The sequence below is a fragment of the Rhinatrema bivittatum genome, chromosome 17 (assembly GCF_901001135.1).
Source record: "Rhinatrema bivittatum chromosome 17, aRhiBiv1.1, whole genome shotgun sequence".
Taxonomy (NCBI): domain Eukaryota; kingdom Metazoa; phylum Chordata; class Amphibia; order Gymnophiona; family Rhinatrematidae; genus Rhinatrema; species Rhinatrema bivittatum.
The window spans coordinates 37,291,172-37,317,247 of NC_042631.1; the positions used below are offsets into that span (position 1 = coordinate 37,291,172).

Genomic DNA, 26,076 nt, shown 5'->3' on the forward strand with positions numbered 1-26,076 from the left:
AAATGACACTTTCCATTGCCAGTCATTGTTGCTAAAGAGAACTGTACGTTTTGTGCAGCATAGCAAGTATTACGGAAGGACGTGGGATTTTTACTTTTCAAGCCAACGCTGTAGAAAAAAAAAAACAATTTTCTGGCTCAGAGCTACTTTGCTGATTAAAAAACCTGTTAAACAGAATCGCTTGCAGCTTCCTCAACGACGGTTGGCAGAGTCCTCTGGTGGCACATGGGATTTTCCCTAGCATTGCCACGTGCACAGAATTAGCTCAGATCCATCAGTTATCTCCATGCACAAAGCAGGGAAAGGACCCGGGGGGACCTGGCAGAGCACAGCATCAGGAAGAATACAAGGAGCCTGGTGCAACCCCTCAAAGCAGGCTTTGCTCACTGACAGGTCATGAGAGCAGAGCTCAGAGGGCCTCTCTCCCACTTTCTCCCCCAGGACATAAGGCACATAGCAAGGGCCTGACAGAGGAACGTGATACGGCGTGGAAAGCGGGCCCGACCAGGCTGCAGAACATCTTCCAAACAGGAAAACCCCTGAACAAGAAAGAAGACTAGGGGGTCACCTGCAGGGAGCAGCAATCATTTATTTATTATTTTTATTTAAGCCACACACTGACTGCCTAATCAACCAACTACTTTGATCCATGATGTACAGCAGGGCTCTGCAAACCAGTCCTGGTAACTGCACAGGATATTCATAATGAACATGCAGGAGACAGCTTTGCCTACATTGGATCCTCAATATGTGCATGGTGGATATTCCTGTGGGGTCACCGGGACAAGTCTGGAAATCCCCGACCCAGAGGGGAATAAACATCCTTGCTGTCATTTTGGAAGATGACACCAAACTCTCATACTGTAAATGCACAGCACGAGCCACTGGTTTTACAGCAAGGCTTGAATATTTTAGGTACATGGACAGACAACTGGCAGATGAGATTCAATGTGCTTGAGGAGTAGCCTAGTGTTTAGTGCAGTGGGCGGGAAACCAGGGTTCAAATCCTGCTGCTGGCCTGCGCTCTTTGTGACCTTGGGCAAATCACCACCCTCCACTGCCACAGGTACAAACTTAGGGTCTCATTTACTAAGTATTTTCCCCCCAGATACAGAATGGGAGAAAAGCCTTAGATTGTCAGTCCTCTAGGAACAGGGAAATAACCTATAGTACCTGAATGTAATCCACTTTGAAGTGCCTGAAAAGCAGAATATTAAAAAAAAAAAAAAAATATCAAAATTAAGTGTAGGATGAGGCAGCCCCAGATTTATTATGGGGTGAATTTTAAAAGCCCAGCACACGTCAAAACCGGGAGATACACAAATATGTCCGGCTGGCACACAACATGTGGATTTTAAAAGGTGCCCGAGTGCACGCGTAACTCCCAGTACGCAGACAAATAAGAAATTGCAAAAAAAAAGGCAGGGCATGGACGGGATATGGGCATTCTGAGGCTTTAACACGAGATGTACGCATAAGTATTTATGCGCACAAGTGCACGCCAGGGACCCTGTCGTGTAACTTTACCACTGCTATGGATGGCATGTAAGTAACAAAATAAAAAATTCTAGGCTAGTCAGCGGGGTTTTAAGGGTTGGTGCGAACAGGGTAAAAGGAAGGCTGTTTAACTAGGGGGATTAGGAAGTCCTATCCCTTACCTGGGCAAACTGGGGATGAACTGGGGAAACTGGTAATTGCGTCAGGACAGGTGTTTACTAAAATCCCCCACTTACGTGGTAGAGGCGGCATTTGGGCGCTCATGCAGGCGTCCATATAAAATTGTGCACACATGTACACGCGTACAGCCTATTTTATACCATGCGCACATATATGTGCGTATGTTAGAATTATGGCTGCATCCTCTGGCGCGAGCCGGCATACGCACACACGTGTGTGCCCGCGCACCAGTATCAAAGTTACCGTCCCTGTGTTTATATCCCGCATTGAGATAACATCTAAGGAAGCACCAAATAAACAATCATAACATTAAACATAGATAATACATACAAAGACGATTATTAAAAGCATCCATCCCATATGGGCAACATAGCTATAGGCAAATGCCTAGGGCACCAAATTCTGAAGGTGCCAAAGGCTTGGGCCATAGAGGATCCACTTACATTAGAGCCATGCGCCAGTGCCACTCTTGTCCAGCATCCCCTCCCCTGCTTTCCAACCTCGGGCCGGCTCTGGGAGAACGCATTTGGGACACAAGGAACACGCAGGTGCAGCATCCTGGGAATGGAGCGCGGCTTGCTGGCACCAACCAGGAAACGAGCCTTAGTGTGGGAGAGGGTGCACATAGCCAGGCAGTGGCCAAGGCTGAGCACATGCTGGGATCTCGTCTTACCACTGTCACTGCATAAGGGGGTTTGTCAGAGCACATCTGGGATCTAGTCTTACCGCTGTCACTGCATAAGGGGGTTTGTCAGAGCACATGCTGGGATCTCGTCTTACCGCTGTCACTGCATAAGGGGGTTTGTCAGAGCACATGCTGGGATCTCGTCTTACCGCTGTCACTGCATAAGGGGGTTTGTCAGAGCACATCTGGGATCTCGTCTTACCGCTGTCACTGCATAAGGGGGTTTGTCAGAGCACATGCTGGGATCTCGTCTTACCGCTGTCACTGCATAAGGGGGTTTTGTCAGAGCAATCTGGGAGTTTTTGACGCCATCCTCAAAAAGCATCTGCAAATGTTAGAAAAAAAGGTACAAAGGGGGCCACTAAGCTAGTAAAAGGGACACAGGGGCCTTACCAAGAGAAACACTGAAGTATTTGCTAGCAGAAGGTGACATTTCTCATAGGAAATGAAATTCAAGGAGAAGGGGACCAGATAGGAAGCACAGGAGGAAGCAAGGTTCAGAGGAAACATGAGAAAACACTTCATTACTGAGAGGGTGACAGATGCCTGGGATAGGCAATCGGCAGAGGTAGTGACAGAATTTTAAAATGCTTAGGACAGACACAGAACACGGTGGTAAGGGTGCGGGGGGTGGGGGGAGAGAAGTCACAGCTGATAGAAGGGAGGGAGGGGGCTTGAATGCTGCTCGGTCATATGAAACTTCAGAAGGCCAAAGAGGGGAGAATACAAGCCGGCATGCAGAGAGAGAACGGCTGCTGTGGCTGCAGCAAGATTGGAAGAAAGATTGCAAGCAGCCCTGGTTGGAGCCCGAACATCAGCAGTGCAGGAAGGCTGGAGTAACCTAGACAAGAGAGGATTACAACGCTAAAATCAACGCACGCTCAGGCAACAGCCTCAGTAGTTTTGGTAGCCGCCTGGATCATTAGGCAGCCTGGCGTACGACCCTGGAGGGGCCCGGGTGTTTGGATTAAGTAATGGGGCTGGAACCTTCTCTTGATGCAACGGTGGCAGCGGCAGGACCAGCAGAGAACCGCACGTGCGCTGACAGTCCCAGCCTTGCGCGGCCGTCCCGCAGCGCACGCGTCCTCTTTAGAGCAGTGCAGAGGGAGGAGGCAGGGCAGCGTGAGGACCATGAGCACATCCGCCTCTGCCTCACCAATAGGAGGTCAGTGCCTGGAGCATCCAGGAGGAGCCACTCTGCTCCTGGAATAAATGGAAGGGAGGATGCGAGGGAGAGGAGGGAAGGAGCGGGGGGAGGGGGGGGGGGGAGGTGAGGTTCATTTTGGGCTCCTCCTTATAAATCCTGATCTACTCATGTGTCTCATGTATGAAATTCAGTCCAATTCTTTTTCCACATATAGCAAGATTGAAAAATGGGATACTCGTGTCTCCTGTTCCTGCTTAAACATAGGAGAATATATTTGCTTTTGACCCTGTCTCCTCTCTGCTTTCTTCCAGCTCAGTGAGTGCCAGAGCTGGGATTCTGGTAGAATGAGCCTTGATTTTTGTTTTTATTTTTTAACTACCCAGAGATTTTCCCCCTGTTTAACAGACTTATCCTCCCACCATTCCCAGTCCATTCACTGCAGCAGTGGTCAGGGGCTATTCACATACAGGCTCCTTCCAGAACCTTGTATCCTGGGGTCCAAATCTGGCCACCAGGCGCCGCCCTTACACAATGACCGTGACTCTTCTGCCACCCCCCACCTCCCCCAGGGACTGGGAACGCTGCCTCTGCAGCATCTCCTGTCCTACCTGACCCAGGGCGAGGAAGACCCGGTCCAGGAATCTAGCTCAGGACTTTCCACAGGAAGAGTGCACAGCGCTGCCACCGAGTCACTGGACCAACCCAGCCAGGCCAATTTATTTATTATTTATTTATTTCAGTTCTTTTAGTATCCCGATGCTCAAGACGGAGTCTTATCGTAACCGGTTTACGGCAGAACCAGGGGAAAACCATTTAACAAGAAGAAAGAAAGTTACAACAAACAGGGAGTGTCAATTTCTTAGAAATCAGGAGTGCACTGTATAAAGCAGGAAGCACTCCGGGCGCACGTCGCAGGCACACATTTATGTAGCACAGTGCAAGCGTTCAAAGCATGCGGTGACGTGCTGCCTGCACAGCCGCCCGCTTACATTTCTGTAGGAAGTGGTTTTCGGCAACCAGAATGCTCTGTTTATAGTAAAATCGCAAGTACATCGGTGATGAGTCACCGTGCAGAAGGGGGGGCTGTCCAGAAGAGCAAGGTTTAGGAAAGAGGAACCACGCGCTGATCGCTCCCCCCCCCCCCCCCAGAAAGGAGAATCGGCTCAGGCAAATGCCGACAGCTGCTTCTTCCCGGCAGAGCGGTCTAAGCTCCTCGAATACTTCCAGCGGCTGAACGGCTCCGCGGCATCAAAGTCGGTGAAACGGCCTCTGCCGTTGAAGCCGGCCGTGAACCCCGTTGCAGGCGTCCCACGTGATCCGACGGTGTCCTGCCGCGGTTAGGGACGGCCGCCCAGTTTCAGCAACACGCTCACAATTCCAGGCGGCCTGCAGTCCAGCCGGATGAAAGCACGCCATGGCCAGGCAACGTCCTAACTCGCGTAGACGGAGATGATGTTGCTTGGGGGGGCGTTGGTGGATACAAAAATACAAGTTTGTGCTTGTAAGCATTTGGATTTTCCTAACAAAGGACTGGAATTAATACCCTTCTAGGTACCGCAAGCCAAGAGCTATCCTAGCAATATCAAACCCCACAAGAATGTGATGCCAGAAAGGTTCTCCTCTGGGAAAGCAGGAGCATTTGTTTTTGTAATTGTAGCAGCCAGCCCGGGTTTCACTGACCTTTCCAGGAGACTCCCGAGCTAACCTTCCTTCACTCCCTATTTCCCAGATCCTACCACTGTCTCTCTCAGACCCTGCAGCAGAGCAGCCACTGCAGGCCAAGTCTGAAGTCAGAACAGAAAATACAGTCCTAAGAGCACTGCAAGGTAAAGCACAGGAGCCGGGGGGGGGGGGGGGGGGCCTGCCCCCTCCCCGTCACAGGCCCTTCCAGTTTCAGGCAAAGGAGGAGCAGAGCACACAGGTCCCAATCTGTTCCTGTGCTGTCCTCGCTCCTCTCCTCCTTATTTCTTCCCTGGATCTGTCCCGCAGCACCTGCTTTGCTAAAAATGTGCTGCTGAGTGTGGAAGTGAGGGAGAGGAGGGGAAACCAGACAGAGGGTGTGATACGGGGCTGGGAGAGAGCGGGAAAGCTCATACTGCACTGTGAAAGGGCGCTGGAAGGGGGTGGGAGAGCGCTAAGAGGGGGCGGAATGAAAGGTCAGGGAAGGGGAGATGTGGTACCAGGAAAGGGAAGGTGGGAGGGACTGGGATACGGCAAAGATCAAGAAAGGGAGAGGTGGGTGGCTCGAAGGGGTCAGCAATGGGGTAAGAAAGAGATGGAGGTGAAAAAAGGAGACAACACATGGGAACGAGATGGAAAGGAGGGAAAGAGAGCGATGTGAAGAAGAGAAGGAAAGATTATAGGAGAGGGCAGGATGAATCACGAGAGAGCAGCAGAAAGTAAAAGTAAATGCAAAGGAGAACGAGGAGAGGTTGAGAGACAAGGTCAAAGTGAAAGAGAAGAAAACTGAGAACAGTGTGGTTAGAGGAAAAGCGAAGCCTTAAAACATGAGTGGTTGGCATTCATTGGTTCATGCGTCTTTTTGTATTAAATCGGGACTTGACAAATCCCAGGGCCAGGTCGCCATGGCATCCGCCATGTTTGTGCCTCGCTCTAGCTCCAGCACCTGGCGCTCAAACTCCCCCACTGCTCTCAGGTCTCGCGGGACCTGCGACCACGAGGACCCATGCGGGGGTCCAAACTCAGGCCCCCCCAGAAAGGAAGAGCCGTTCGGGCGCTGGGGGGGGGGGGGGCAGGAGCTGGCAGGAGTCTGGGGGTTCAGCTGGCTGGGAGTTGGCTCAAGGGGAGCTGGAACTGGCTAGCTGGTGGGGGAGGGGGGAGGGACTGGCTTGCTGGGCGGTGACTGAGGGAGGAGGAGGATGGCTGACTAGCAGGCCGATGTAATAAGGCAGAAGGCACAGTTTTAACCTGCAATGCTGCGCCCAAATTTTACTGCTGATGCTTTCCGCTCACACGCCACTGCCTCCCAAATGCAGAGAGGTGCGCCAGTTTAACTCGCATTTTCCTAAGGCTGGAAACGTACTCCTGGGTCCGAGGTACTGCGTTAAAAAATAAAACTAAAAAACTGGTTTCAGCAGTTTAATACTCCGGAAGATGTCAGCTCCCAGAATCAGCCGCAGCCGACATGAAACCAGCACAGACCGCCCAGCGCGGGGACCGGAAACCCCAAGGAATCCGGCACATGTTGGACGCAGAGAGCAAGAGCCCCAAAAACACGGAGAACCACAAACTCGCCACAGCAAAACAAGATGAGCCAATCCCAAGCCGATTCTGCATTCACAAAAAAATGCGAGACAGAAGCAAAAAAACAAGAGAGCGCGCGAGCCGGAGAGGACAGGAGAGAGCGCCGCTGTCATGCCCAGCTCATGCCAGCACTTAACTCGGGGCATGGCAGCCGGCGGTGAAGGCAAAGTCAGGCTGCATTGGGGCCGATCAGATGCCTGATAGACGTGTTTGAAACACGCGTCGAGACCTGAACTGAATGCACGTTTTCCACATTGACTCCTGATGTACGAGTACAGCATGAGCTTGCTGCGTCGGGCGTTATAAACAATTTTAATCCGAGCGTTGAGGAACTGAGAGCCGAATTTCAGCGCACGAGGTTACTGCATCGGCCTGGCAGGGTGGCTGGCTGGAAGGGGGTAGGAGGGCAAGGAGGATGGCTAACTGGGAGAGGGGGGGGTGAGAATGCTGGGAACGAGAGGGCTCAAGAAAAGATGAATGCTGGGGGATGAGTGGGGATTGAGAGAGAGGGGGGCACTGCTGCAGACAGGCTGAGGGAGCGCCAGACTGATGGGACAGGGTGGGGAGAGAAGACAGAGAGACCGGAAACAAGGTTGGGGCATTGAGTGAGGGAGGAGGAATGGGAAGGTGACTGGGTGAAGACAGGGTGGGGGACAGAGAGAGGGAGACTGGTGAGAACGTGGACACACTGCTGACAGTATGCTTGTGGTGGTGGCTGGGGAGGGGGGGGCGTTTGGTGAAGACAGGGTGGGGGACAGAGAGAGGGAGACTGGTGAGAACGTGGACACACTGCTGACAGTATGCTTGTGGTGGTGGCTGGGGAGGGGGGGGCGTTTGGTGAAGACAGGGTGGGGGACAGAGAGAGGGAGACTGGTGAGAACGTGGACACACTGCTGACAGTATGCTTGTGGTGGTGGCTGGGGAGGGGGGGGGCGTTTGGTGAAGACAGGGTGGGGGACAGAGAGAGGGAGACTAGGGAGAACGTGGACACACTGCTGACAGTATGCTTGTGGTGGTGGCTGGGGGCGTTTGGTGAAGACAGGGGGGGGGGACAGAGAGAGGGAGACTGGTGAGAACGTGGACACACTGCTGACAGTATGCTTGTGGTGGCGGCTGGGGAGGGGGGGCGTTTGGTGAAGACAGGGTGGGGGACAGAGAGAGGGAGACTGGTGAGAACGTGGACACACTGCTGACAGTATGCTTGTGGTGGTGGCTGGGGAGGGGGGGGCGTTTGGTGAAGACAGGGTGGGGGACAGAGAGAGGGAGACTGGTGAGAACGTGGACACACTGCTGACAGTATGCTTGTGGTGGCGGCTGGGGAGGGGGGGGGCGTTTGGTGAAGACAGGGTGGGGGACAGAGAGAGGGAGACTGGTGAGAACGTGGACACACTGCTGACAGTATGCTTGTGGTGGCGGCTGGGGAGGGGGGCGCGTTTGGTGAAGACAGGGTGGGGGACAGAGAGAGGGAGACTGGTGAGAACGTGGACACACTGCTGACAGTATGCTTGTGGTGGCGGCTGGGGAGGGGGGGGGCGTTTGGTGAAGACAGGGTGGGGGACAGAGAGAGGGAGACTGGTGAGAACGTGGACACACTGCTGACAGTATGCTTGTGGTGGTGGCTGGGGAGGGGGGGGGCGTTTGGTGAAGACAGGGTGGGGGACAGAGAGAGGGAGACTGGTGAGAACGTGGACACACTGCTGACAGTATGCTTGTGGTGGTGGCTGGGGGGGGGCGTTTGGTGAAGACAGGGTGGGGGACAGAGAGAGGGAGACTAGGGAGAACGTGGACACACTGCTGACAGTATGCTTGTGGTGGTGGCTGGGGGCGTTTGGTGAAGACAGGGTGGGGGACAGAGAGAGGGAGACTGGTGAGAACGTGGACACACTGCTGACAGTATGCTTGTGGTGGTGGCTGGGGAGGGGGGGGGCGTTTGGTGAAGACAGGGTGGGGGACAGAGAGAGGGAGACTGGTGAGAACGTGGACACACTGCTGACAGTATGCTTGTGGTGGTGGCTGGGGGGGGCTTTGGTGAAGACAGGGTGGAGGACAGAGAGAGGGAGACTGGTGAGAATGTGGACACACTGCTGACAGTATGCTTGTGGTGGTGGCTGGGGAGGGGGGGGCGTTTGGTGAAGACAGGGTGGGGGACAGAGAGAGGGAGACTGGTGAGAATGTGGACACACTGCTGACAGTATGCTTGTGGTGGTGGCTGGGGAGGGGGGGGCGTTTGGTGAAGACAGGGTGGGGGACAGAGAGAGGGAGACTAGGGAGAACGTGGACACACTGCTGACAGTATGCTTGTGGTGGTGGCTGGGGGCATTTGGTGTGATTTATTAAACTTTCTTTTCCCCATAAACACAGAATAGGAAAATAACCTTAATCAATCAGGTTCCACAGGATCTGAGGCAGACCTGAAAAACGGGAACCCCAAAAACTTAGGGGCTAGCAACAGCGAGAGTTCTCTCTTCCTCGTCACCTCTCCCAGCCCTGCCCCCTAGCTCTTCAATGATGGTGGAGATTGAGAGAGGTTTCACGGTACTGAATACTGGGGTGAAGCCCACAGGGTTTACAGTTTTCACCTTAAAGCTTAGCTTCAGTATTGGGGATTAGAAGAATAAACACGAGAATCCTATTTGGAAAATGTGTGCATTGCACCGGTTTTGTTTTCCCAATGCTGAATAGCAGGTGAAACTAATAGTAGAGGGTTTTATGACCTACGATTGGTACAGCTAAGCTTTTTAGTGGTGTTTGTTCCATGTGCAGCCCTGATCTTTCCTTCCACTTAAAAACAGACTTCAGTAAATCATTTTTGGAAGTTAAATAAATATAGAAACATTTTTGTGTTATGCTGCTTTTTGGATTTAAATGTTACCGTTTTGTGGGGAATCATTTTTTGACTTGGTAATTGTTAATAGCCCCCATGGGTTAGTGGGCAGATGTTTACATCTGGAATACACAAATTGAATGACATGTTAAGGGCTGCATGACCTTTATATTAATGCGTCTGACTCATGTTGGAATATATTACTTCTCTGTTAAGGTCACCCCTTGCATTCCCTTAAATATTTTAAAACAAAATAGGGTGTTATATAGAGAATTTATTTTACACTGTTGAAATTATCTGTGTAAGAATTAACACGCGACACTGCTAGTTCAATGTTCTGGACTTAATTTATCACATCTGTTTTCAGGGGGAGGGCTCAGTTCGCTGATCCCATCCTCACTGACAATGCCCCTCACCTACCCACCCCTCCCCCACCTCCCACCAAACTCAGAGGTCTCTGTAAAGTTAGTATTGCAGATTTCTGCTGTAATATTTAACTTTTTACAAACTAAAACACTCTCTTTTATAAATAAAGTAGCGTGGTTGCCACATTAGTTCATTTGAATGTGCAGGTCAATGGACAAAATGGCATAGAAGGAAATACTTTTTCCACTGGGACTCACCAGACACTATTTGTAGCTTTCAGCAGCTAACACTCTCTTCCTCGGGCCAAGAAACGCATTGAATCTGTGACGGGGCTTTGCCAGTCACTAACATTTGCTCTCTCAGGTGCTTTTCTAGCAATGGGCAGTAAGAGAGGTTTTTGATAATTAGGATTCCTCCCCTTGCCTTGGCCCCACCTTGTCGGCGGAAGGCTTGTATAGGATACAAAAATCCCCAGGAGCATGCTCAGTTTTTAGTAGGGCAGAAGCTGATGAGCAGAGAAGGAAGGATCATCCCTGGATCTTAAGGAAGAGGTTGGAAAGAAGTAGAAGCTTGGCTGTAGGAGCTTTTTCCTCATCCCTGGATGTCAAGATCATGAGTTGGGACTGTTGGATTTTTGGAAGTACAGAGATTTTTTGATGCAGACTGGTTCAGCCTGGATGGAAAGGCATCCCCCCCACCCGTGATCCTGAAGGACTGAATTCAGAGAGATCTTTTTGCCTGAGCACAAGAAGAGTATACACTAATCACCAACCAACCTCGTTCCCTTTGTGCAAAAATTCTACAACTCCAAACGTCAAGGGAACCCCTTGATATGTGGTTTGTGTGCGGTCGCTATTTATGGAACAACCACTCTGTGGCTGACCTATTTTAATAGCTCCCGTGTTTTATTCTTTAATTTTCTTATTCAACAACTCTTCGTATTCTATTTTTCAATTTGTATTCAATTATCTGTGCTTTTGTTTTCCCGGCGCATGGTCTGACCCACCTATAACTTATCTTTGTCTTTTCTCAAGTACTTATCTTGTTTTTAAAACGCTGATTGCTGCCGCTGCTTGTGGGTTCAGATCCACCTGCCCGACAATGGCCATGTTTTGGTAAGGAAATGAAGGCGCAGCTCACTTTAAAGACTAGACACGCAAGAACAAAATGAAGTGCTTTTCCAAGGGTGGACCCAAATTTCGGACACAATAGAGTTTTTCCCGCGGTCCCTGAGGCAGGCAGATTGTTGCCGAAACATGGCCATTGTCGGGCAGGCAGATCTGAGCCACATATCAAGGGGTTCCCTTGACGTTTGGAGTTGTAGAATTGAGCACAAGAAGAAGCAAGGGTGAGAAGAACTGTTTTGGATTCTTGTACTAGAGACCTGCTGATCACAGATTAAGAGAGCTTTTTGAACTTTTTGATTTGCTGTAATAGTTGTAGACGTGGGGATATTTCTCCATCTTGACCAGCTGGAGCTTCACTCCAGTTATCCTACTCTCACTGGGGAGGATATATTTGACATGGATGGTGGTGCGGAGGGAGATTAGTGAGAAGACCTAGGATGGACAAGGAGATCATTGCTTTCATCACTTTAGTATTTTTTATGCTATTTTTGCTTTTCTCAGTGTTGACCTGGATACTTATTTTCAAGTTACAGTAAACAACTTTAATTTGAACACCGTTAAGTACTCTGGTTTTTGTTTTTTTACTTTTGCCCAGTGCACTAGCTGAACAGATGGACACTGGGGTGGGTTGCTACCTAATCCTTTTACTGACTCTCTCCTCCTTGCTCCTATTCTGGGTTTTGCTACCCTTTTTAGTAGCTGGAGTGTGAGCCAGGTCTTCAGTAGTAACTAACCATGCCAGGGGCACCGGAAGATAGCTTCATCCCCCATCTGGACGGAACCCCGACCCGTAGCCCCTCTGGTTGATGCTAACCGCATAAGCGAGGGACTGGCTACAAATCCAATAGAAAAGATCTTACCTTATATCATTTGTTTATTGACCTTTATTTCCACCCCTTTTTTTCCAAATAAACCCAAACTATTCCACTTGCATTTCCCTTGGGGGCAGAGGTGGTGCAATGCTTCCCCAGGGACAGGACTGACTTCAACACCGGTCCCACCTCCCCCAGTACAGCTCCACTTGCATTGGACGCAGTTTGCATTGTACAGGTGTGTGGGAGGTGCTGCATTTCTGACAATGGGAGGGGGGGGGGGAAAGAGAAGAGTGCGCTGAGGGGGCGCACACCGGAGCATTCCTTACTGATTGTCCTGGGCTGCTGGGATCCCGGTCTCTCCAGGCAGGCCGGTATCAGTCGCATCACCTTCAGACTGGGACTGGAGCTGTTTTTCACGTTCCCTGCGGCGGCGCTCCCGGGCTGCTTCTTCCTCGTCCTCAATGCTCCATTGGGTCGTCAACCTGCCAGTCAACAGGGAAACTGTGTTAATAACGAAAGCTTTGTTTCCATGGCAATGCCTTCCATTAACTTTCACGCTCCTAGGAGCCCTGGGACTCAACACCCCCCAATCAAAGGGAACGCTCTGTGTGTGACATCTAAATCACATCTAAAGGTTCCCCTATTCAGCTTCAAAAAAAGCTTCATGAACCGTCCCACACTTTCTCTTTCATGTCTGCATTCCATAACAAAAGAAATAATGATCTGCACTCCAGAATCATTCCATCTGAACTAAGTACAGAGGGAGGGCACTTTCCAAAGCTATTGAAAATGTGTGCTCGAAGGTGGAGGCCATTCCACCTTCCAGTCCAGCCGCAATGGGGAAAAGGAGTTTATGAATGTTCACGTGGAAACTGCACAGTAATTCTGATCTGCGGTATAGATGATTTTTTTTAAATAAGTTCCAAAAACAATTCCAGGTTGGCAGTTCAGTGTGACCAGGCAGAAATCCAGCAGCGGTTCCCGCAGACCTGCCCCGTGGAGTTTCCTTTTGAGAACTCGGGCTGGCGTTTATGGAGGTAAACAGGTGTTTACCCACATAAAAATTGTTGAAACTTATCCTCCCTGAAAACTGACCACCACCACCCCGCACCCCGTCCCCTTCTAGCCTGCTTTTCTTTTATACCTTATTATTTTCTTTTATAATCCTTCCAAACACATACAGAAAATGAGAGTCACAAAATGATTTCGATCTTAGGAAAATCAAAACCAACAGCCTGCTTTTCAACGGGAAGAAGGTTAATGAGATCTCCATGTCTGTCTGTGTATCCCCCTAGAAACTTTGAGTTTAATGTCATCTCCACATCTGGCTGTTGTCTCCTCCTCCTTGATCCCTGGTGGTTAATATCTTTCCCCTTCTACCCTCTTGGACCATGATGGTCCTCTATCCCTACCTCTGTCCCGCATGATTCCTGGGGGATCCTCTCCTTCTGCCATCCATGTTCACTCCCCTTAACCAGGTCGATCATGGATTCCTGTCTCCTTCTTTATCCTCCATTTCTTCCTGCATGCCTTCTCTCTCTTTCCATTCATACTGTCAACCCCAGTCTCATTTCCTCCTTTGAGCCGTTCTACTCACTTTTCTGGTGCAGCTCTCCTGCCCTCTCAGGCCAGTGGCAGAGCACGTGGCAGTAGTGGGAAACGTTTCTCGCTGCTGTGATGACCCCAGCTTTCCTCTGCCTTCCTCAGTGTGCAGCACAGAGGCTGCAGAGGTACCGACAGCTGATATCGGCCCCTCGCTTCCCCACATCCTCACCAAGTGCAGCAGTGGGGGTTTATGATTCGCGAAGGCCTGCAACCAGTCCCTTTCTTCCTCACCTCTGCTAAACATGCAGCACTGCAGCCTGAGGCTTCTAATGGGTGCACATGGCCCCTCTCTCTGTCCCTCCTCCTCCTCCAGCAACGTGGGATGACGTTTTCGGAGCTATAATAGGCCCCCCCCACTCTCGCTTTCCTTGCTTGGGGCAGCAGCTCCACTAATCATGGTTAGCAAGAGCCCGCACATTTTCCCCCTAGCTAAAAACTCTCTTGTATCTCTTCTGGAGGACCTCCTGGGATGGTGTCGCGGATCCCTGGGGGGGGGGGGGTCCACAGACCCCAGGTTGGGAACCACTGATCTAAATCAAGTGGAGTCCTGAGGCACCTGCAGAACGGAGAGAGCTCTGTGGGCGACACTGACAGCTTTAGTAATATAATAGTTGCCAGTTAAGGCTAAATAATTCAGATTCTCCTTTTTTTTTTGTATTTCTGTCTTATTCTGGAGCAAAATGAAATGTTTCAAGTTTTGGAAAGCTCCTGGTATTTAGCCCACTCCCACCTGCACCAGCATGACGAATCTCAGAGCCTCCTCCCACTCATACATGGAAAGCATGAATACGGCAAGGACTCGGTGACAGCAGAGGGAGGGATCAACTGAAGTACCATGAAAGAAATAACTATGGTATTACAAACACATGTAAACCTACAAGTGAAAATCTCTTAAACCACAAAAGGAAGACTTAGCAATACACCCAAGTAAGGAACCAACAGAGCTAAGACAGAGGCAATAATCTGAATAATCTAGCAGCACTGAATTCAATCCACTGCACTGCAAACTCTGGATGAGAGAGAACATGTACATGTGGTTTTCTTCCTGCCATGTTTTAAGAAGACCTTGTTGTTATTCTTTAATCAAGATTCCTGGGAGCTGCCGTTTTATTGCAGGCCTGAGCCAGGAATGTTGGAGGAGGGTCCCTGGGGGTGATCAGTCAGCAGATCTGTGGCCCCGGTTGTCTGACTCATAGCCTTACCTTCCTCCTCCCTTACAGCAACAACACTAAGCTTCCCCATCTCCCTCCCCCACCCCATATTCTGCCAGCAGAAAGTCCTCCTCCATCTCAGGGAGGCTGATAAAGAGGGTTGGTGGTGGGAGGAGGGTAACATTCATGGAGGGCTGCTAGCATGCTGTTCAGCTTCTTCATCCTATGCTCCCTCCCCCCTCTCCCTTTCCAGATGGCATATTATTGGGGGTGACATGGTTGGAATACCACTGACTCCGCGGGGCAGAAATGCGCACCCGCTGTTGCTCTCTGGGACTCCTGTCCACCCTGCCTGGAACCGACACCAGAACCAACTGCTGCTTCCCACCTTGGCCACAAACCTCAAACATGACATCAGCTTCAACAGCTGAGCAGTTTGGCCTAATAATGCCAGCTTCAGGACCCTACAGTCTGCCCTGATGGTGGAATATTGTCCAAATAGATCAGATTCAATATAACAATGCTCCATTAAGGACAACGAGAATTCCACAATCCACAATAATAAGGTCCTGTAGTGCCGACAGTGAAGAAAGCACTGTGGAGCTGACTCCCAACTTCCACTCCTGACAACTGATAAATTAACTGACCTATTGATCTATGAGAAAGTGCTGCCAGAGCAAGGAATCAACCCCTGTGCAAACGTCGGGGGGAGCTGTCAGTGTGCTGGGAGTAGGGGATCCATTTCTTCTTATCTTTACCCTGGCAGGAAGATGGGTAGCCTGAGTGCTCCTGGCAGCTGTGGCATTCGTTCTCAATCCTCAACACTCCCTGACCTTCAGTGCCCCGGGTGAGCAGATTCTTATCTCTGTCCTTGCTCCTTGGGTTATAGGACCCAAGTGACCAGGTGTCTTAAGTGTTACTCTGAGCCAGTGCTGGTGAAGAGAAGAGGGAAGGAAGAGATAAGGATGTGGGGAACAGAGGGCAAGAGAGATGAGGAAAGGAAACACAAGACAGGGGCCAGCTACACAGAAAACGCTACTTTATCTTAAATAATGAGAGTAAATAAAGAAAATCTTTGTTAAAACCCAAAGGGGGCAGATTTTTAAAGGAGCGCGCGCGGGGTACATTTGTGCGCGCTACCCGGTGCACACAAATGTACACCCGATTTTATAACATGCGCGCGCTACCACGCATGTTATAAAATCCAGGGTCGGCACACGCAAGGGGGTGCACACTTATGCACCTTGCGCGCGCCGAGTCCTAGGGGAGGCCCGATGGCTTTCCCCATTCCCTCCGAGGCCGCTCCGAAATTGGAGCGGCCTCGGAGGGAACTTTCCTTTCACTCCCCCTCCCTTCCCCTATTTAACCCACCCCCCCAGCCCTACCTAAATCCCCCCCTACCTTTGTTCTGTAAGTTACACCTGCCCGAGGAAGGCGTAACTTGCGCGCGCCGGCTGGCTGCCAGCGCGCCATCCCCCGGCACGGCCACTGTGCCGGAGGACTCAGGACCGCCCCAGACCGCCGCCCCACCCCCGTCCCCGCCCCTTTTTCAAAGCCCCGGGATATATACGCGTCCCAGGGCTTGCGCGCACCACCGAGCCTATGCAAAATAGGCTAGGCGCGCGCAGGGTTTTTTTTAAAGGGTTACGTGCGTAACCCTTTGAAAATCTATCCCAAAATGTTTCTTCATCAGAAACCAATTCAGCATTTGTATAGGTTGCCTCAGACAGGTTCAGCATTGAGATACTTATTGTACATGCACACCAATCATGATCCCCTTAAGAAGGTACAAACATTTCTCGCTTCCGTGAAAGATCTAAACTGGAAAGACTAATACACTAAAAGGCTTAAAGAAAGTAAATTAAGGGAACATGAAAAATGCATGTGTGTATTCAACATAAACACTGAACTGTTAACATTGAATGAACATGATCAGGTCAAGACATTAAATTCACATCCCCAAGATAAACAAACTAAGGTAAATTAAGGAAACCAACTTTCTTCCCAAGCAAAACAAGGGTAATATTTAAAGGAAATCCAAAAGGGATTCAGTGGTGAGATTACCTATAAATAGTTAAATACCTCTAATATGTTTTTCAATATTTACTCAGTAAAATCAATATTTGCACTGGATGATGGCAATACATGGATGAATTTTACACTGCACGCAAGCTGCAAAAATACCACAGAATTCTGCATTGTGGTCACAGAAGAAGTCTACATCTTGCCATGGAATCTACCCTCGGGCCTCTGCAGAGAACTAGGGACATTTGGATGTGGGAGAAACCGAGAGGATGAAGGCAGTAAAAATTCCTCCAACAAAGGAAGGGAGACAGAACCAAAACAAAGGAGCAAAAAAGAAAACACAATCACTGCAGAGACAAAATAGTTGGAAGGGAGAGATGCTATGTTAATTGTAACAAATCTCTTTCCCAGATTAGAGAAATTATATTTTTATAGTGATTCTTTCAGAATCTTCCCTCTCCCATAAAATAAACCCACAGCTGAGTTCACTGGGAGTGTCTGCTGACCACATTTCTCAGCCTTGTGAAAGACATTGAGGCTTGGGGGGCTGTGTGAGGAGCCTGCAGTTCCAAGGGATCATTTACATTTTCAGTTCTTGTGCAAGCCCCAGTGAGGAACAATCGAATAATAATTTGCCCAAGATCACACTAGGCATCACTTGTAATGCACCCAACAGAACCTATCAAGATAGAAGCAGAGCGGATCCTGCAAGAGGAAGTCACTGTTAAACCACGTAGCGAGCATTCAATAGAGTAATATTGCATTAGCACTGCAGTGAAAATGTCATATTATGTGCAGTGCTAAAGGAGTGTGCAGGACAACAGTAATGGCAAATATTTCAGCGATGTGCCTGCAGACTAAGGGTCAGATATTACTAAAGGGGTGTTCCCCTTTTGTATCTATGGGGAAAATGCTTAGTACATAGTCTCCTATATATAGTACAGTGTCAGTTTACAAATCAGTACTTTCAGGGCAGGTGGAGCCACTCCTAGGTTTTCCCCATTGAATACATGAACTTGCAGTTTATGGTTTATTAGGGTTTTTTAAACTGTCATATCAGTAAAACCATCACAACGGTGTACAAAATTAAAATAGAGGAAATACAATCGCTAGCAATAAAAGCACGTAACAGCTAAAATTGCAAAGCAAAATTAATTAAAATATAGCTGTTAAAATAGTCTAAAAGCGTAAAAGGTCATAAAATACAACAATAAAACAACAATAAACAATCTACTGAAAGAAAGTGGGAACACAGAATGCATGAACAGGATGAAACATGCAGTTCGGATGTCCCTAAGAAAAACAGGGTTACAATAAGTCCATTCAGGTATGGTAAAGCCTGCCCTGAAAGAATGGAGCCAGTTGGTCACTTATATTTAGGGATAATGAAATGTTATTATAGGGACCCTAAATGTATAAATTAGAAGTGGCATTCTGCACGAACACCTACTGCACTAAATCCTGCTCAGGCTCAGGTTTCCAGGGTGCGGGTCCTCAGATTCCCAATGAGCACGCTCGGATCTCCCACTATCGTAGGAGTGCCGGACTGAAAGGTGCATCTCTCCTCCTGCATTCTGGCATCACTTCCTGCCAGACCCGCCCCCCTTAAAGGTGCTGGAACAGGCTGGCAGCATTTGGAGCACCGTAGAACTGCCATCAGCACACCCCTGTGTGGGTCCAATGGGCCTGCTGCCACTCAAGCTGAGCAGCACTTGAGAGAGAGGGGCTGCTCCGTGGTGTCCATTTCGTAGCGATGCTTTCTCAGGGAATGGGGATATTGGATTTCTGGAGGGTGACCTAACCTCCATCCCGCACCAAAGCCAGCCCTGCCAACGAGGTGTACTAGAGGGGAGGCGCAGGAGTAGAGTGAAGACGAAGCCTAGCAATTAGAGCAGCAAGCTACGAACCAGGGAAGCCAAGGTTCAAATACTGCTGCCGCTTTTCTGTGACCTCGAGCAAGTCATTGCCTCCGGTTCAAACTGTGACACCTACTGAACTCATTAGCTGAGTACATGAGAGTGTGCCTAATCTACTTTACATCCTGTCAAATTAGTTCTCGAATGCTGTATGTTACTGCCCACGTAGAAGCCAAGAAGGAGCCTTGAGATTCTGTGTCTTAAAAATCGGCGTATAGTATTGAACATATACACTGGCACGGCAACTTCTTGCACTGAAGCACAGGTACCACCCTTAACAGAAGGCTTGAAAGAAACGTGCACGGTGCGGCATTTACTGCCTTACAAAAACTTGCTGGGTGGACTGGACACACCACTTTGGTCTTTCTCTGCAGTCATTTACTTATGTTACAGACACGCAGTAACTGAAGCTCCAGGTGCTGTGGAGGGGGGGGGGGGGGGACGGTAGCCTCCCCTGTGTCATCTTTCCGCTTACCTGCCTCACTCCACCCCTGCCCTCACCCCCCCACGTACTAGGGAAACACAAAGCGCAAAGTCACAGAAAATGAAAAGCTGGGTATCAACAATCTCTTCCTGTTCCAGGCCTAGTCCTGTGTACTTCAGGCTCCACGGTTTCCATGGAAACCCTTGTCTGCCCTGGCAGAAAGCCAAGTTACCAGACTGCAGGGGATTTTGGAGGAGGGGGATTGTGAACATGAAGTCATTCACTGGAGTCAATAATCAGCTCCCAGTAGGTAAGGAGGCTGATATAGGGTTTCTAATTCTCAGCAAACTTAACCCCACCTCTGCCAGACTTCTCTGGCGGAAACGTTTCCAGCTACTGTTAGGGTTACCAGAATCTGCTAGCCATTTTTGGCTTGCTTTCTGAGAACTGTTACACATCTGAGCACTGGAAGGGCACTGAGAAAAAACGGTCATAGTTTATCAAAAACAAAAATGATACCATGCCCTAGCTACACAAAGGCCCGGATAATTCTACCCCTAAATGCAGCCACACAGGCTCCTGCCGAGGGGCTCCAGCATCATATGACTTCTGGATGGGAAGGGCATGGGGGGAAATGCCATTATTTATAACATATATATACGCTGGAAAACAGATGTGAAGAAAAATGTCCTTAAATGTATTTGCGTCATGGTGGGGGTACGTGGGCAGGCTGAACAAGTTGTGGATTCCATCGTGTGTTCAGACTCTCGGAAAAGCAATTCATCCCTCGCTGAACAAAAGTTAAAGATGGCCCCAGAAGCAGAGACAACTCAGGGCAGGTGTGCTCTCCACCTAAAAGCTGGCAGCGGAACAGAAGGCTGCCGAAGCTTGTCCACAATCGTACGGAGCCAGTTATAAAAAAAATAACCTGCTTACGTAAAAAAACACAGCTTACCTACAGACTAACCATGAATTCAGAAGCTCATTTCCCCCTTGTGCCCCTGAAATTCACTAAGCATTTCAATATCGTTAATTAAAACGGTGATGTAACAGGGCTGCCATAGTTCCTGTATGAAGTCCCCAGGGCGGGAGTATTAAGGCCCTGCCAATGTGGACTAGATTTCGTTTGCAGGGTCACTAACCGCTGAAAGTGTTTCATGGGTTCTTTGTCCTCCAGAAGCAGGAGTGTTCGGTTTCCAGGCCCTTTGCTGCATTTTTCATCTTTTTCTTCTTTTTTTTTTTTTTGTGACTAATTGCCTTCCCCATGATCTCATTGTCTCACTATTCTGTCGCCGAAACTCTGGAAGGCCCAAGGAATGTCAGAGGAAAAACGATCACTAGACACCGGAGTAACTACAGCTAGGGAGGGTGTAAAAGAAAAAACTTCTCTATTGGAAATCTCCACACGGAAAGCTTTCGCTGGCTGACAAGTGGGCCTGAATGCCGGGCAGGCTGTCGGCTACCTGCCACCTCTCTCTGCCATTTATTCTTGCTCATTCATCGCACTGAGGCATTTTCTAAAGGCTACGGTCTTTAAAAATAATTGCTCTGTAAGGTAAAAAAAAAATAAAAATTTCAGCAGCACTACAGTTTTAGGCACATTGCACAAATAAAGTCCTTTTTAAGAGAGGAGAGCCCCATCTCCATCATCAACTCCAGTCTGGCGGCCCTGCTTCTGTCGCTTCACTTTCACCTCACTGGTCGCTATTTCAAATACAGGAGAACTAGAGAGTTAAAATATCGCATCAGCCTGTCCAAAATGCGCCTAAGTGTCCGCAAATAGCCAGGGCCTGTTTTAGGGGCTACAATTACGGCAAACGCCTGGGCCCCTCCCTCCTTGGTGAGACTGAATCACGTCACTGAGGCACGGCTTCTGGGTGCCTGCAACGAGCCGGGCCACGGTTTTTCTAACTCCGGCCCTACAAAGAGCATTACTCAGTGGCTTCCACGGAGCAGCTACTGTTACTTTTCTTTACGATTTCCAGCCCAGACGTGGTGGGCACACATTAGGTGAGACAGAACGGGATCAGATTTTTAAATATCTGCCTGCATTGCTCGCCAGCTTACACAGGCACTTTGCACCAGCAAGCGAATTTTCAAAGGAAAAAACTTCTCACAAAGGTTCCTTTTAAAAATCTGGTGCCGTGGGTATTTTCGTACCGCCGGTCTTTGCATCTACTTTGCAGCAGACGCACAGTCAGCGCCTTAAAGCAGGTGCGGAAGTTTCACCATCAAACCGCTGGGCACTGCTTGCTGTCCAGTGCCCACCGCTCCTCTGCAGCAGGGCAGTGCAGAGTGTATGCCAGGTCATGCCAGGTCACTGTGGCAAATCACTTCGTTTCCCCATTGCAGCTAAGGTAGCGGTGGTATGGGGGGGGCTACTTTTACCAGCAGATGGGAAGAGCAGTTTTCAGCTGCTGATTCCAGCCAGGTAATTACTTCCTTACCCTGATAAAATTGTTTGAAATGTGTCCTCCCCTGTCTGCTTAGGCATTTAAAAGATTAAGTATTGCTGAGACTAACATTGCATCCAAAGATCTCCTGCTTGGTAGCGCAGAGTCTCAGACACCAAGTGCTAAACTAGGCAAAAAGCTTTCAATCAAAAGAAATTGATTTTTTTTTTATAGTAATATTTCTTATTTATAAAAATGCTGTCAGGGTACACAGCATTGCTCTGTCCCAAAGAGCAAATAATCTCTTAAGTCTGAATACAGGAAGGTGACGTGACATGGTCAGAATCACAGAGCGAGGGGCGGAGAGAGGCTGATTCCCAGATCTGGCCCTTATTCCTCTGGCCAGCCAGGACTGGACATGTTGTGGAGTCAATGATCACAGCCCCTGGGAAAGAAGGTGTCCCAGTCATCATCCAGACCCCCTACCAGTACATTTTAACATAATAAATGAGAGGAGATAAGAGACCAAAATGGTCTGACCGTCCAGTCTGCCCAGCTGAAATTTGTCCTCGTTGGGTAGATACAGATATAAATTCTTATACGCAACTCAATACAACTCCCCTTTCTCCCGCGTCTTTTACCGAAACTCTCAACCCTTTTGCCATCATTGCCCTCTGCATCTAAAATCTACCACAGTGATGGTCTCCATCACCTCCGATAAATAGGCCGTTTCAGGTCTTGCGTTGCCGTCTTCAAACTTTACTTCTTATATAAAAAAACAATACTTGTATCTTATGATCGAGTTTTGTAATAATCCCCACAGCCTCCCTATGCTCACTGAAGTTTGACTTTTAACCATGCTCCCTTCCAAGCGCCTCACCCCAGCCTTCTTGGACGCCCCATGCTGTGTGTACTACTGCCGTTTTAGAGCTGTAACTGCCGTGCCGCACAGGTTACCCCAGTGCTTTCCAGGAAGCACAAAGCAGTCCCATCACTGCGGGTGAGGGCTGTGACTGCTGCTCGGTGAAGGTTACCCCAGGGCTTCAGTACCATCCTTCTGTCTCCAGGGACCTTCTGTGCTTATCGCATGCTTTTTTCAATTCCACTGCTGTTTTTGTCTCCACCGCCTTCTCCAGGAGGGCATTAAAAGCATTCGCCATTTGTTTGTTTGTGTGCATCTGATTGCCGCTATCAGTAACCTGAAGAGAATCAAAACTGGAATTTTGAGCTTCTGGCCGGCAGCGTGATTTGAGCAAATGGTTCAACAGCCGATTGGTTGTGAGAAACTTTAAATACACACACATACACATAAATATATATTATATACACGATGTAACCCAACTTTGGTGGGTGAGGGGCCCCAACAAATAGTATGGCTGGAAGGGGGGGGGGGGAGGGGAGAGGCTCAAAAGGTTTGCTCATCCCTGCATTAAGGTATTTGAAACAGATATAAATGCAAAAGGTCTCCTCCTCACAGCCAATCCATAAAGGACGGCAGCACCCCCCCCCCCCCAAAAAAAAACCCAAAAACCCACAGGAAGGGTCTCTGCACCCACCTGAAAACTGAACCTGATCTGTGGGATTTCGACAGCTGATTACCTTGCCTGACCTCTAACTCACCCAAGCCTGGAGTCTGGCCAAGGCCCCCTTCCCCTTCCTTCCCCTGCACCCTGGCACACAGCACAAGCTTCCTGCCAGACGAGCTCAGTGTGCACACAGTAATACATTACAGAGCCTGCTGGAGGCAATTAACTAACACAATTAGAGTTGCCAGTATAATTACTGCAAAGCAGCTGAAACTGCGAGCAGTGTCCAGAACTGTCAGCTCGCCCTGCTCAGAAGGGAAATTTCTTTTTAGTTGGGCATCTAAGGTAATACTTATTTTTCCTGGCTAAGTTCTTTTACTCCAATGCATTTCAGTAGGAGAGCAAAGCACCCCCTTTATTCCTGCTCCCCAGTCTCTCAGATATTGTCATGCAGAACTGTCACGTGCGTCTTGCTAGCAGATACTACACCGCAACAAATGCAGCTGGGCCCGACGTGCCGAGAAACTATTCTAAGAAGGTCCATACGACCAAGCCAGCTCAATTGACCATAGCCATAATACCAGCACCTAGGAAAAGCAGAAATAAGGAACCATGGGGTCAATATTTAAAGCGGCCTGGACAAGTAGCTTATCCGGCATGACTATGCCGCTGAATATCCACGTATATATCGCTCCTTAGCCGGATAAGTTCTAGCCAGCTAAGTTAAACTTGCTCTATGGCAGGTCTAACTTGTCCGGTTAACTTAATCGGGTAAGAGCGAATATTGTTAGTTATCTGGTTCAGTTAACCAGATAAGTAGCATCCTCCCGATCTGCCCATTGTCCACCCACAACTTATCCAACTATCTAGCACTAAACGCTCTTTGATTAGCCGTCTCTTTATTTTCTGGAAATCCAGACAATAGCTGGGAGCAGTGACAGATTTAAAATTTTGCCCTCCCTAGGCACTGTTGGTGCTGTCACCCCTCCCCCTCCCCCCCAATAAGGTCAGACAACAGGGTCTAAAAGGTCTGAGAGACAGCCCCCGTGACAGCTCAAGAATAAATTCTGTGACAAGAATTGGAAATTTCTGAAGCACATTGGCAAACATTTTGTACTTATTATAAAAAAAAGAGTTTTCCATCCAGAAAATGGATCCAAGTCTCACAGCGAGGGGAGAGGAGAGGATGAAAGCTCAGAAGACAATGGGAATGGGAAGAAGCTGCGAGCACTGTGCATGGGGGAAACTGAGGAAGAGGGGAGGATCAAGATTCTGGGACAGGTGGAGAAGGAAGAAGGCTCTGGGACTGAGAAAGGGAAGGAAAGAGTAGGAAGGTAGGGTCCCAAAGTCTGGTGAGAATTGAGAGGTAGGTAGGCAGGAAGAGAGGTTCCAGGCTTTAAGGTAGAATCTGAGATCAAGTGGTGGAGGGAATCCTAATTGCAGTGGAGGAGGAGGGAGGTGTACCATGGTCAAGTTCTGCTCTCTCTCTCTTGAATCCCCATCCAGTCTGGCACACATAGCACCAATCCCTTCTCTCTCTCACACACACACACACACAAATAATGCCCCAATCCCTGCTCTCTCACACACACACACACACACACAAATAATGCCAATTCCTGCTCTCACACACACACACAAATAATGCCCCAATCCCTGCTCTCTCTCACACACACCACACACAAATAATGCCCCAATCCCTGCTCTCTCACACACACCACACACAAATAATGCCCCAATCCCTGCTCTCTCTCACACACACCACACACAAATAGTGCCCCAATTCCTGTCTCTCACACACACAAATAATGCCCCAATTCCTGCTGTCTCACACACACACTCACACAAAAAATGCCCCCAATCCCTGCTCTCTCACACAGACATATCTCCAACTATTCCCCTCTCCCTCCAGCTCCTCTCCTCAGCCCCCAATGATCCCATTCTCAGCCTCTCCTTTCCTTTTCAAAATGATCCCCTTTTGCTCTGACTCCACCAGGCTCGCCCCCCTCCCCTCCTCTCCCTGAATAATAGCAGGGCCTGGATTAGCGAGCAGAGTGGTTCTTTTTTGCTTTGCTATGTCTGCTCCAGCCTCAGCCACTCCCCTCCGGTTCTCTGACCACTACCTGGGAGGGATGTGACTGGAGCAGAAAGCAGAGGGCTGATCTCTCCCAAGTGAGACTCCGCTCAGTTGAAAGGCAGCAAATCATCGGCCAGCCTGCTGCCCCCGCCCCCCCCCCCATTTTTGCCACCCTATGCACAGGCCTAGTGAGCCTATTGAGAAATCCAGGCCTGACTGGGTGCAGTGGGATGAGGTTAGGGTCCAAGGCAAAGAGAAGAAATAGCAGGAAATACATGACCCTGCAGATCATTAGCACTATTAGCAATTGCCTCCTGGAAATTATAGCATAAAATGATTTCAAACACCTTTATTTAGAAATTGTTCTGGAGTCCAGAACAGTGAGATAATGGATCTGCAGAGGCAATTACAGAAATCCTGAACAGAAGGCATGGGGTCTTGCACAGAGAGGAAACAACCCTAAACCCCTTACTGGGCAGACCGGATGGGACATTTTGGTCTTTGTCTGCTGGTCTTTTACTGTTATTATCAGGCCAATACAGTACAGTGCGCTCCGGTGGAGCGCACTGTTAACCCGGGTTTGGATGCGCGTTTGACGCGCTAGCTTTACCCCTTATTCAGTAAGGGGTAATAGCACGTCAAAAATGCGTGTCCAACCCCCCCGAAACTAATAGCGCCCGCAACATGCAAATGCACGTTGATGGCCCTATTAGTTATTCTCACACAATTCACTAAGTAAAATGTGCAGCCAAGCCGCACATTTTACTTTCAGAAATTAGCGCCTACCCAAAGGTAGGAGTTAATTTCTGCCGGCACCAGGAAAGTGTACAGAAAAGCAGTTTTTACTGCTTTTCTGTACACCCTCCGACTTAATATCATGGCAATATTAAGTCGGAGGTCCCAAAAGTTAAAAATAATTTAAAAAAAAAAATTAAAATCGGCTCGCGGATTGAAAGCCGGACGTTCAATTTTGCCGGTGTCCGGTTTCCAAACCCGTGGCTATCAGCGGGTTTGAGAACCGATGCCGGCAAAATTGAGCGTCTGCTGTCAAACT

At 49.1% G+C, this 26,076-nt stretch overlaps 1 protein-coding gene across 3 annotated transcripts in view; it reads right to left on the reverse strand.

Annotated features, from left to right (window-relative positions):
• Positions 1-26,076, reverse strand: part of LSP1 (lymphocyte specific protein 1) — a 195,185-nt gene that overhangs the window by 86,605 nt on the left and 82,504 nt on the right. For all 3 annotated transcript variants that reach the window (XM_029582104.1, XM_029582105.1, XM_029582103.1), the window contains exon 2: positions 12,232-12,387. In XM_029582104.1, coding sequence (XP_029437964.1) covers positions 12,232-12,387 — 156 coding nt within the window. The remainder of the gene's footprint in view (positions 1-12,231; positions 12,388-26,076) is intronic.